General features: G+C 44.3%; 1 protein-coding gene across 1 annotated transcript in view; it reads right to left on the bottom strand.

The window, feature by feature from the left end:
- Window positions 1-12,841, bottom strand: part of LOC310779225 (L-fucose kinase-like) — a gene marked incomplete at its 5' end in the record, with an annotated part of 47,870 nt that extends 35,029 nt beyond the window's left edge. Inside the window, 4 exons of the mRNA XM_083639732.1 lie at window positions 6,635-6,760; window positions 7,211-7,261; window positions 11,381-11,532; window positions 12,760-12,841. Coding sequence (XP_083495858.1) covers window positions 6,635-6,760; window positions 7,211-7,261; window positions 11,381-11,532; window positions 12,760-12,841 — 411 coding nt within the window. The remainder of the gene's footprint in view (window positions 1-6,634; window positions 6,761-7,210; window positions 7,262-11,380; window positions 11,533-12,759) is intronic.
- Window positions 12,842-14,079: the final 1,238 nt, after the last annotated feature.

Raw genomic sequence — 14,079 nt, 5'->3', positions numbered from 1 at the left:
AATGAAGCATTTCAAGCACATCACTGACTCTGAAGGTAATATTTTCTGATGTAATGACACCTCAAAAATAATTTCCTTCAATAAAACAGTGAAAACAAAGGAATTTTGTTTGGCCAAATAATATTTTTTAGCTGCAACCAGCAGCGCTGGCCCCTGCGTGCGCAGACCCTACACCTTCTTGCTGGTCTTGATTTACTGCTGGTGGGCATCAGATATTCTAGCTTGTTTGCCTGTCTCTGTCTATCGAGCCTCCTGCTGTCTGGGTCTGTGTTTACTGTCAATGGTTGTATGCTGCCCTGCGTGCCCCACCCCCCTCCTCCTCCTCCGTGGGAGTGTCTCTGGTGGTGGCTGTCTGCTGCGTTTGCTCTGTACTGAAAAGTCCGCTGCACGCAGCTTTTTCACAGCGTGTCGCCGGCTCCCAGCTGAGAATAATGTAACTTTTCAGAAAGACGCTGGTGTCGGCAACTAAATCATATGGAGGGGCTATCGCAGCGGAGACGGAGGGGCTCAATTGTGGCAGCAGATTGACTGCTGTTCACAGGCACAGCTAACGTTATGCTTCATGCATATCGATGCATACCGATGCCGTTTCCGTTTCCATAACGACTTCTTCTCTGTTTTTTACTCAACTTTCTCTAATCTGGAGAGCACTGTCGCCACCTAATGGGTCGGTAAAATAGCTTTTACACATTCAACATCCACCATACTTTCACAGGAGATGGATCTGGCTTTGATCCACGTCCCACCGTCAAAAAACGCAATTGACGACAATCGTCGTCATTGGCACTCTACGTCACTATCCGAATTGACGACGATTGTCGTCATTGGCACTCAATGAGTTAATTGTCTTTATTTTTATTTGGCACATGCTTAAAACAACTTGAAGCTAAATTTAGAAGCTGATGATAGCTAAATCAGAGCGATTGAGTAATTGTGCAATATGGTGACTAGTCAACTATCAAAATAATCGTTTGTGGCAGCCCTAATTTAAAGAGAGAGAGAGTAGTCATAGTGCCCACCCAGTGCCCACGGAAGTCCACAATGCTTGCGAGCCTGCGAGGTAATAACGTAGGCTACTAGCCTACTTTTTTATGAAAGACTTGGATGCGCAAACACCAAACTTTTCAGCAGCAAGCTCCTGAAATGGACCAAGTGATGCTCGTAAGAATAGTGCTGCTCTGTTTATTCTCAACAGAAAAACTCTGCGGCTCCGCCTACCTGCATCTAGCTCTCTCTCTTCCCCCCTCCCTCCCTCACGTGTCGGGGAGGGCGAGCTACGGCTGCATGTAAATCGTCGCTGACAGGAGTAACCATTCTCAAACCAGCCGAACTACTTTATAAAAAAGCCCTGAAAATACTAGATAAAAAACCCTTTTCTCATCACCACTGTCATGTCATAGGTAAATATGGCATGCTAAGTTTTGAGAACTTTAGAAATTTCACCTCTGCCTGTCTAATATACAAAGTTCTACATGGACTGGCGCCGCCTCCTCTTGCTGACTTTATCAAATATCGTTCGACCGCCAACTCGACCCGTGTCACTCGGGCCATCACGAACAAGGTCTGTGAGGTCCCCTTTAGAAAAACTTCCTTTAGCCAGAAGACCTTATCCTACATGGGAAGCACTCTCTGGAATAATCTACCTCCCTCTATTAGAGAATGCCCGAGTCTCGCCACTTTCAAAGGCCAGTTGAAAATATGGTTCAGATCAAACCAACAATGTGATCACAATTAACATACTTAACATATCATTTGCCATGTTTTGCAGCATGCTCTGTGTGTTTTATTTATTTTAGGTTTTACTAACCTTTTATACTATTAATTTTTTTGGTACTATTAATTGTGTGTGTTTTAATCATTTTTGGTTTTACTAACCTTCTGTACTTTTAATCTTTTTTGTACTATTAATTTTTCTTTCGCTTTCATGATTACATCAACCTGCCATGGGACTACAGGTGGAAACTAGCCCTTGGGCTATAACCTGGCATATTTACTGTACGGCTGTACTGTTCATTAATGTGTAAAGTCCCATTCTTTAAATAAATGAATCTGAATCTAAATGGAAATATTAGTGGATTATTAATTTAGTCGGAATATTGTCATTTTCCGAATATGGGCAAAAAGCGGAATATTATGTGCATGTAAACGTAATCACTGAAGCCACATGTACTCTCCTCTCTAGATTATGCTCTCTGCACTCTCTCTGCAGCCCGGACACGTCTAGGGTTGATTATTTTATTTTATTTGTATTCTCTCTGCACTCTTGTTCTACAGGTTTGTGAATTTAATTTGAGGAATGTAACTTGCCGTTTTGAAAATATACCTCAGTTGCACATGAATTCACTTTAAAACGTAGTGTACGTTTCATATTCAAATAAATGTTATTTGTTTAAAAATGTCTCCAAATATCCCTTTATTAACTCATTCACTGCCAATATCTGACTGGCATTTTTGGCACAGGCCAAGTATTTCCATAATGTTTGGTCATCTTTCAAGACCCACAGTAAATTCTGTACTAGGACTACAGTGATGTCCAATACCTCGAAATGAAGATCTAAGTCTCTACTTTCACCCCCAAAAAGAAAGTTAGCTTTTAGCATGTTCTGTACTCTACTTATAACCCTTTTTATACACCCCATGTTCACCAAAAAAGCCTGTCTGGGAAGAGAAAAGGGAGAAAAAAGCATTTTTGTAAAAGGGCACAATCTCAGGCATAACTCACTCTCAATTCTTTTATTTTGAACTGTATTGACATCAGACATGTAAATATTATTCGTTAGGACACAAATGACAAAAAATATATATATATATATACACACATGAAGTGCTTTTTTTTTACATTCAACAATACAGTTTACTCGGTGTGAGTGTGCAGACAGACAGACAGACAGACAGACAGACACACCGACAGACAGACAGACAGACAGACAGACAGACAGACAGACAGACAGACACACACACACACACACACACACACACACACACACACACACACACACGCACACACACACACACACACACACACGATCCCCCTTTTAGATTTCTAACCCAACATAGGATAAGCAATAACCACGCCCTGTGGCGCTGGGATTGGCCAGGAGCAACACTGGAGGGCGAGCAGCCCAGCGATTTCATGAACCAACTCAAGAGCTCTTGAGAAGGACAGCGGGCTGCTGTGAGTGCCTTCTGCCCGCTGCTGCCTAGCTGTTCCTGTGTTTATTTTGATTTGTTCTGGTACACCGTCCTCGTCCATGTCTCCCTGTCATATCTATGATCGTTCCCGTTTTCCCCTCGGCTATTCAACACGTCCTCACCGCCCTCGCAAACTGATCGATCATTTCCTCATTCCTCCGATGATCAAACACATCTCTTGATTACTTTCTCCCGTTTTCTCCTGGCTGGCACAGAGGAAGGCGACTCCAGCTCGGCGTTTCAATTGCGTTTCTCCTGTCTGCACAAGGAAGCGTTACCCGTTCTCTGCTTTCCCTCTGCTCAATTTCAAAACAACAGCTGCGGTATGTGTTTGATCGCGTGCTGTCGGCTACCCTTTGAAGGCAGGGACCTGTGTCTGTGTGACAGGCTGGGCAAGTGTTTGCTGCAGGCGCTGCACCAATAAAAACAAAAACACGTCAAACACGTCCTTGGCGGGGAAGGCCATTGCTGATAACACGTCAAAGACGTCATTGGCGGTGAATGAGTTAACTCATTGAGTGCCAGCCACTTTTGGAGAACGGACGCTCCCAGTGCCAGAGTTTCAGAGCGTTTTCAGTGATTTCTCGAGGCCCACAGAATATTGTGTGATATTACTATGTAAACACCGAACACGCAAAAAGAACAAGGAGACTCTATTGTATCATCAGCAAAAAAAAGTTTATTGATACCATTTTCCGTTCTTTAGTTATGAGCCGGAGAAGATAGGTCAAAAACAGCAAAAATATGCATTTCTATCAGGAAGGTGAGATATTCACCCTTTTGTGAAATGCAGCATTTCAAGCACATTCACTGACTCTAGCTAATATTTTCTGATGATGTGACCTGGTTTAGTTCTGTGGTGCATGCGTGCCCCACCCCCCTCTCCCCCCCTCTCCCCGAGTCAGCTGCAAACTCCTCCCCACACGCACCCAGTCAGGACCCTCTCTCCGTTTTTGCGCCGCGCGGCTCCTGGGCAGCTCACAGCCGCAACAAGGAAATGCCAAGCGGGCCTGCCGCTAAAGGTTTGGCCCCCTCGGCGTCGGGTGCTGCCTTTCTGGTGGGTAATGTGTGGAGAAACTGCAGACAGACAGACAGGCAGAGGAGCTCAGTTGTGTGCGCGGATTGATTGCTGTTGGCAAGCAGCCCAGAGCCATCTACATGATGGCTCTGGGCTGCAGCATGAGCGCGGTTTCTCTTTGATCACGGCTATTTCAGGCTGTATTCCTGACATTTCTGTCATCTGGAGAGCACTGTCGCCACCTAATGGCTCGGTAAAATAGGTTATAGACATTCAACATGTCCCAAAATTTTACAGGACATAGATCTGGCTTCGATGGACCCCCCCCCCCCCCCCCCCCGTCAAAAAACGCAATTGACGACAATCGTCGTCTTTGGCACTCTACGTCAGTATTTGAATTGACGACAGCTGTCGTCATTGGCACTCAATGAGTTAAGGAGAAACGCATTATTTAATACATTTTTTATCATGCCCCTAAAATTCTTTGTGTGCTCCTAGTTTTTTCAACTTAGGGGCACACGTGCTCCTTCTGAAAATGCTAAGTGACCAGCCCTGCACCTTCATGGCCCACCCCGCACACCTTCATGGCCCACCCCGCACACCTTCATGGTCCACCCCGCACACCTTCGTGAGGTATTATACTCCGGATGTGACCACGTGCTCACATGGTTGTGTGGGCCACCAGACGTTAATGCCTCCTTGGCCATAATGTCTGTATAACATATCAGGATGGTCCATCGATACATTATCATGATGCCCTGTGTCACTCATCCGTAGGTCAGAGGGTCCCACTGAGGTGCCTCTTTGGACAGCAAGGATGGTGGTGGTATACCAGCATGTGAGAACTGAAGTTCGAAATGAAGTAAAACATGAGGGTTATCCTATAACCCAGGTTTTACAAATGAGAACGAGGGTTCTGTCCTTTGCGTTCGCATTGTGGCGGGCTGAACACGCTTAAGAATGGCATTCCCTCAACTTCCCTGGCAATTGGTGCGAACCGTGTACAGCAATGATACTCAACTTGCGGCTTTTTTACAGTGCACCTGAACGCAACATGCAAGATACCCGCTGAATAAGTGTCCAAATGTTCATGTCATTCTGGCCAATACTCCACTTCTGTTATATCATTTCAGTCTGGAATATGGAATATCTTTCAATAATCTATGATTTAGCTGCTAAATTGTCAAATACCGCCATCTGCTTGCTACCCAGGCACGTATGTACTAACTAACTAACTTAACCTAACTAACTATCCGGTGTGCACAACATTGTCAGACTAAACTCTGGCTGACACCCCAAAAACCTACAATCCACTACAGAAAAATGTATATTGTTTGTTTATTAACGTCTATTAACTGGCCCCTGGCCTTCTATCATTTCACGAAAGTGGCCCCCGGGCAAAGCAAGTTGAGTATCCCTGGTGTACAGTGACACGTCACAGGGGGAGGTGGCTGGCCACGCCAATCACCTGCCAGGGTGGGCCAAGATGCACTTGGGTGGTTTTAAAGGTATTTTTTGAAGGGAAAAAAGAAAGCATTCAGTCTGGCGCTGCTTGGGCAGCTTCAGCATAATGTGAGAACCCTCGTTCTCATTCGTAAAACCTGGGTTATAGGGTAACCCTAACGTTTAATGGTTTACAATAGAGCTCAACAGTCATGTAACTTTTCTTGCCCCAGAAGTGAATTCCCCATTCATTTACTCCATAGACATTTCAGGAAGAAAATCTGTATATAACGAGTTTTTAGGCTTGAACCAAGCCAACTAGTCTTCCAGAGAATCGTGAGTGACCATAAAACATTTTACTTTCAGCTAAAACAAAAAATAAATGCGGGATTTTTTTTTAAATCTTTTTTCCTCCCCAGAAAAGTCACATGACTGTTGAGCTCTATAACCAGCAGTGCAGTGGCCCCAACATAGAGCCCGGTGGTACTCCACATTAAACAGGCTCATGTTCATGTTGTGGTTTGAAGACTTCCAGCACCCCTAAACCCAGCTCCCATCAAAACACCACAGTCTGGTGTATTCATATTGCTAGCAGTGACTTTTGTTACCGGCAAGTTATTCATTTGCACCAGTACTGTTTCACAATTGCCAATTGTGTTATTTAGCATATTAAAACAAATCCTCCAATAAAATGTTTATTCAGATATTATATAAAATATATTCTAATGTTCAAATCTGTTGACTTGACAGTGGAATGGATGTTTCACAGTTTTGACAGAATACCTAATTGGATAGTTAGATGCTGAGTCTGGCTATTCTGGGTTAGGTTGGTACAGTATATTTTGTCAATGTTCGATATATGTGTATTCTGTGGCACATTTGCACTAGTTTTGTATGTGTTTTGATGCAACTGTTTTTACATAAAGCACATTGAGTTTGCTTGTGTAAGAAGTGTCCTACGAACAAACTGTAAGGGCTGACCTGGTTGTTGAGGCAGCGGAGCAGCAGATCCAGACAGCAGACTGGAGCCTGGACCCTCTGCTCTGGTTCTTCCAGAGCGAGCCAGCAGAACGCCCGGCTGCACGGGCTCCAGGGGAAGTCACGACCCTGCACAGGGGAAGACAGACACAGACTGAGACAGACACACACAGACGGAGACAGACAGAGACAGACTGAAACAGACAGACACAGATTGAGACAGACTGAGGCAGACAGACACAGTCTGAGACAGACTCAAACACACCCACACAAGCACAGAGGATTCGGGCTGCAACCAATAATCCATTAGTTGTCAACTACTAAATCAATCACCAACTATTATTTAACAAGAGTGAAAATTCACAGATTCCAGCTTCTGAAATGTGAATATGTTCTGGTTTCTTCAACTACTCTATGACAGTGAACTGAATATCTTTGTGTTGTGGACAAAACAAAAGATTTGAGGATGTCATCTTGGGCTTTGGGAAACACTGATTGACACTTTTCACCATTTTATCGACCAAACTACTAATTGATTGATGGATAAATGTTGGTTAGTTGCCGGCCCACTGGACTCACCGTGTGCAGGATGAGGATGTGCGCATTGTCCAAGACGTCGGTCGTCACCACCTGAGGAGAAGATCACATGAGATTGTCGTAGATATCATCTATCCATCTGCAGTGGGTTGCACCAGCTGTGCGTGAGTTGAAACGTAAGCTAGTTTGAACGTAAAGTCTCACTAAGTCCGAGTTTACGCACTACTAAAAAATATTTGGGTTGCACCAAGTGAAATAGTTAGAACGTAGGCATAAGTTAGAACTCACATTTTACACCTACGTCATACTAGGTGTAAAGTCCTCCATAAAATAGCAGTTGGCACGGATTGCAACTTGGCACCGTGGCGCATCGTGGTTTTGCGTCCGCAACACGCTCTGCGTGATCAATTATTACACCCGTTGATATTCATGACTCACGCTTTTGTTTCCCACAAGCTGCAGCACTGCGTACAAATTAAAATAACCGCAACAATTTAGCGAGGCAGGATGGTGGTAAATTAGGAATTAGCCTACAATACTGATGAGGGGCTCACAGATAAACGTTAACAGTAATATGAACCTAAATGAACGTTACTCAATAACGTTCTCATTTGGTTAGTGTTGATGAAATATGAAAGCCCTAACTTGCGGTGGGCAACATGTCCTGACTGTTTTCATTCCACTTAATTAAACAACGGTAAATAAACACTGTTTCCACCGTGCTTTTCACGGATTGGCTACAGGAAGTGAAAACGTCATTTTCCGCGACACTATTTTGGTTAGTATGGACTTTAGGGTCTACTAGTTAAGATGTATCTTACGTCTCCGTGGTGCAACTAAACAAAGACACAACTTTAGTGTCAAACTAACTAGTTTGAACGTAGCAGTTAGTGTGGACTTTACACCCTAACTTAACACGTTCACTGCGATTGACGAGATATCTCGGCTTACAGAATCCAACGGTTCACTGCCAATGACGAGTTATCTCGGCTTAAATTTTTTTTTTTTTTTTTTGACGGTGGGACGTGGATCAACGTTCCCCACGTCTCCTATAAAAATATTGGAGTCAGCGAACGTGTACAACCCATTCCACGGACCCACTAAGTGGCGACAGTGCTCTCCACTCTAGGAAAAGCAGAGCCAAAACTGTAGGGTAACGCGCGAGGAAACCATTCTCTACTGTAAAATGGATTGGCGAAAACGCTTTCACTTTCGCGCATTATCGCGCTGGGAGCTGGCGGTGGGGGATTCCAAAAATAGACTGGGTGGAAAACACACTTTGAAACACGCAGCATAAAGCCTAGAATCGCACAAAGCTTCATCAAAGCTCTCAAACCCAAGAAACAAGTGAGCCCTATCCACACTCGCTGCCAGGGAGGGAGGCTGCTCAAACTCGCAGCAGCAGCAGCAGCAGCAGAACACTCGCTTGTGACGAACGCTGCTGAAAGCCACCAGACACGCCCACGGAGGGAGGAGTTTGAAGGAGAGGGCGTTCAGAACTATATTGTTTAGATGTCTGATCTCTCACTGATGCCAAAAATAAATGGTTAAAGTGACTGTTCTGCCTGTTTGATTGAATTTCACAAAACTGCGATTATCTCAGCTTTCACTCTCAGACGCTGAAACCATGCTGTACTCAACGGCTAATATCTACATAACTACTAACTCTACAAACTAACTCTTTTAGACAGAGAAAGCACACATTCTATTAGTACTTTTGTGAACTTTGTGTTCACAAAGTCCAAGCAGAAAATAATCCTCGGCTCTTGTAAAATGAGCCAGAATCCTAAAAAAAAAACTCTGGCAGAACCTACCTACAGTAAAAAAAAAAAGGCTGGCAGTGAATGTGTTAAGAGAGAACTTACGTTCAGCTGGTGCAATGGTTCTATCAGCCGGACCACCTGAGAGAACATCTATCTATCGCCACATTACTGATGACAAACTTCTCTGGCCTCAATACCCCCCTCCCTGATCCCCTAACTGTTCCATTTTGCTTTTTAATAAAAGACACAAAAACAGAGCAAAACCAAAACAAGCAAACAGCCAACATTCACACAAAAAGTCCTTCCTGCCCCCCTGACCCTGAGGTCATCTCTTACATCTTAGAGACGCATTTGCAGTTTTTGCCCCAGAGGCACATTCATATTGTACAACATGAACAGAGGTCATAATATACAACAGAGTTCATGAGTTCATCTTAAGTAAGTAAGTAAATTCACATTATAGAACAAATGATGTCATAGATCACTGACGTCAGACAGCAATGAGGCCATAAATGACAGATGACAGTGTTGAGAAGAGTCTGCTCAGTATACAGTTGAGTCTAAACTGATGTAATCAGCCTAACAGCCCAGTATAAACCAGTCTAAACTGATCTGATCAGCCTAACCAGCCCACTATAAACCAGTCTAAACTGATTGGATCAGCCTACCCAGCCCAGTATAAACCAGTCTAAACTGATCTGATCAGCCTAACCAGCCCACTATAAACCAGTCTAAACTGATCTGATCAGCCTACCCAGCCCAGTATAAACCAGTCTAAACTGATCTGATCAGCCTACCCAGCCCAGTATAAACCAGTCTAAACTGATCTGATCAGCCTAACCAGCCCACTATAAACCAGTCTAAACTGATCTGATCAGCCTAACAGCTAGGGGTGCTCCAAAAAATCGATTCTGAAAGGATCGCGATTCTTAACGCCACAATTCCTGGATCGATTCCAAACTCCCAAGAATCGATTCTTAAAATTGTAAAAAAAAAAAAAAAAAAAAAAAAAATTACAGCGCACCTGAACGCAACATGCAAGATACCGGCTGAATAAGTGTCCAAATGTTCATGTCATTTGTGTACTGTACTGCCACGATGCCACCCAGGGCCGGCCCGCCCTATATGCGAACTAAGCGGCTGCCTAGGGCCCCAGGAGTTGGGGGGCCCCCAAAAAAAAAAAAAAAAAAAAAAAAAAAAATTTTTTAAATAAACATAGGCTATAATATTATAGGCTGTGTGTGGTAGTTAAAACATAGGTTGACGTTTATTTATGTTTGTAGTTTAAACAAAAACATAAATACTGTAGGCTACATACAACACAAAAGGCTGTTTTTACCTTTTGTCGCCACCTGGTGAGTAAATATATATGTAACTAAAACCATTAAAATTGACAACCGGTCCTGCATGTATCTACCGGTCCTTGGCACAAAAAAGGTTGGGAACCCCTGGTTTAACTGACCTGGCAACCCCTATGGCTGCTGGGTTCTACACGCTTGCTTGACACTGATAGGGCTACAAACGAGCGTCATTGTCATGTTTGTTTGTTTTAAATATTCTTCTAAATATGGCTAAAAGTCCAAAAACGTCAAATTTTCTTCGGCGCTGCCCTAGCGGGCAGCACCGAGAGTCCCCTCCTTACAGCACCCCCTACTTAAAAGTACTTCCAGCGCGGATGCCCCCAAACCCCCGCCCCTGGGAGGGGGCCCCTGATCTATATCCTGCTTAGGGCCCCCAGATGGCTAGGGCCGGCCCTGATGCCACCACCTCTTGCACTCTGGTTAATGTATTCCCCCCCAAAAGTCTACAGATCCCCCCCAGCCTATAAATCCATTTTATCTGAAGAACATAAGGGGGGAATTCCCCACTAGTTTGCAAAATGAATTTAGGCCCTGACTGTAATACAGAAGTTGAATTTGAAGTTCAGCATTAATACATTTGTCATTTTTTGTCTTATATTTACCTTTGTGTGTTATTGCAATATAAAACTACATAATTGAGAATCGATTCTCGATTCTGGAATCGAGAATCGTTGGAATCGAGAATCGATTCTGGAATCGGATCGTGACCCCAGGAATCGGAATCGGATCGGACCGTGGCTTAGCCGGATCGGAGCACCCCTACTAACAGCCCAGTATAAACCAGTCTAAACTGATCTGATCAGCCTAACCAGCCCACTATAAACCAGTCTAAACTGATTGGATCAGCTTAACCCAGCCCAGTATAAACCAGTCTAAACTGATCTGATCAGCCTAACCAGCCCAGTATAAACCAGTCTAAACTGATCTGATCAGCCTACCCAGCCCAGTATAAACCAAGTCTAAACTGATCTGATCAGCCTAACCAGCCCAGTATAAACCAGTCTAAACTGATCTGATCAGCCTAACCAGCCCAGTATAAACCAGTCTAAACTGATTGGATCAGCTTAACCCAGCCCAGTGTGACTCACGGTGTGGCCGGCTCTGTTGCTCAGGTGTTCTGCTGCCACCAGCAGCGCGTTGAGTGTTGCCCCCCCGCTGCCCAGCGGCTCCTGGCGGTCCTGCACCGTCAAAACCAACGCACCCCGAGAGAGAGAGCCACGCTGCTGCCGCAACTCCAGCTCTGTCACACACACACACACACACACACACACACACGTGTGCCCACACACACACACACACGCATGCACACACACACACACAAGTGTGCCCACACACACACGCATGCACGCGCACACACTCACACACATGCACAAGAGCACGTCATGGTTATGCAAAAATAAGCTATCCCTGCACTTAGGAAAGTCTGAATGTATTAAGGGACCAACCCAGCTTTCCAGTGGAATGTAATGGTACTAAGTTACAGGAAAGGTGTTGTGCAACGTATCTGGGAAGTCAACAGTGTTCAACAGTTAAAACTCATCATGGTCTATCAAATAGTGCATGACCAATGTCCAAATTACTTTACTAAGTAAGTACTTTCAGTTTGTTCAGGACACTCATACCTGAACACGAGAGCTAGTGTAGCGGATTAAAAACTACCCAAGCTCTAAAAAGCAAGGTGGGGAGAAGTAGCCTACATTCCTCTATACGGGACACTATGACAGGCGGTACTGTACTCTATACATGCATATAGATGAAGGACTTGGAACAGTGAGAGCTATGGGCCTCAGATTTATCTTAGAAATTAAATAATGGTGAAGTTCAACAATGTATCCATTTGCTGCCTGGGGACCCCCTGTCGCTGGAACCCCACCAGGGACCCCTGGTGGTCCCTGGTGGTCCCTGGAGCCCAAAGCACTGATCTAGAAGAACATAAACTGAATTAAACACTCAGCCTAAATATCAAACCAGCAAGATGTAACAAGATGCATCATCCTCCAGGTGGTATTTGGGACTGTATATTTGAGTTAAATTGTGACCTTTGATCACAGTGCCCACTTTAGGCCAGTCAGTGTCATGGCATGGACAGACAGACAGACACAGACAGGCATACAGACACACACGCACAATAAAGCAGTGGTTCTCAACGTGGGGTCCGGGCCCGGGGACCACCGAGCGGTCCTTGAGGAGGTCCCAGGGGGTCCCTCAAATTGCTGACATTTTTTCATTTAAGAAGTTAATACAATTAAAGAATGTGGAATGACTGTTTTGACCATATAGTTCTGTACCTACAATACAGACATATGGGATTCTGAATCTGGACAGAAACACATCTGAACACAAAACATCAGAGCCTGAGAGACAATGCTCAGTCATAATGGGGGTCTGTGTGGCTCTACAGTCTCTACGGACTAAATGAGGGGTCCTTGATATGAAACGTGGTGGACTAAACGGTCTGTAGCGTTACCTCTCTGGAAGCAGTAAACAGTGTCTTTGTGTTGACAGGTCAGGACCACCACGGTCCAGCTGAACCCTCCAGGACCCGACATCACGACACGCACGGCGGATTCTTCTTATAGTGTCGTAAATTAACTGGCCATGGCCTCTGCCAGAGAGTACAAGCCAATGTAGGGGATTTGTCCGAGCTGTCTGTCAACTACTGCAGCGCCATACACTTACTTGTGACAGTCCTAGCTATGACAGTCCATGTTTGTGGGGCAGCAGAGTAAGCAGTCCGTCAGGGCGGAGTAGACGCACGGTGCGCTGCAGTGTAAACCTAACGAAGCCCGACCCCAGTTTGGTCCCCTTTTTATCTCTATCATCTAGAAATAAGCGCACGATTAACTCAAAAACATAAACAAAACAGCCGCGCTGTTCGTTCGCTACATGTAGTCCCTCTCCCTACTTGAGAGTTTTGACCACTCGGCTTCCGTAGGTAAACATCGTCGTGTTTGATTTTCACCTCTGAACCTCACAACAAGGCGGTGTGGGGAAATTCGTAGAAAGGTCTGCAATGTCTCGTAAGATTGTAAATAAGAGTTTGCTATAATAAAGAGTATAATAGTAGTTTCTCGTGGAGGACTGAGATCAGAAGGCTATCCGAAAATGACATAAAAAGACAATATTTTCACGCTTGGTCTAGCAGAACCCAGAGCAATCTGACAGATAACAGTCCATGGGCAGAACCTATTGAACAAACGACAATATTGGACCGCTCGGCTTTCCGTACACCACGGTGAATAGCGTTTGATTCTAATCACTGGACGTCCCGTCAGGGCGGATCAAACTGCAAAGCTGCATAATAATAATAATAATAATAATAATAATAATAATAATAATAATAATAATAATAATAATAATAACAAAACATCTGACATTTTAATTTTTAACTCATAATGGAGTCAAATCTGAGGAGGGTGTAACTAATTATTGTGCTTGCTGACAAGCAAGGCACAATCTTGAAATCCCACATACTTATTATTATATCTGCCAAAAAATTCTGCGCGTAATAACTCCCCCAATTTTTGCGCCACATAGACATGCCAGACCTCAAAATGACCGGCTTATTGAGGACAGGTGTGCTATGACTTTGCTAAGGGTTTGTGAAAGCGGTTTGGCCGCAATTCGCCATTAAGCGCCATTTTTTTCCCCATTGACTTGCATGGGGTTTGGAAAAATCTTGCAAAATCTTGCAGTAAATTAGCTGTCATTCAGAAACCATAACAGCTAGAGCTACGAAACTTGGTAGGGAGGTGCACTGAGGGGTCTTTTACTATCCCCGAAAAAA

This window comes from Poromitra crassiceps, assembly GCF_964638095.1.
Source record: "Poromitra crassiceps genome assembly, chromosome: 7".
Lineage (NCBI taxonomy): Eukaryota > Metazoa > Chordata > Actinopteri > Beryciformes > Melamphaidae > Poromitra > Poromitra crassiceps.
The sequence above is the reverse complement of the archived record's forward strand: the minus strand, read 5'-3'. Positions and strand labels throughout refer to the sequence as shown.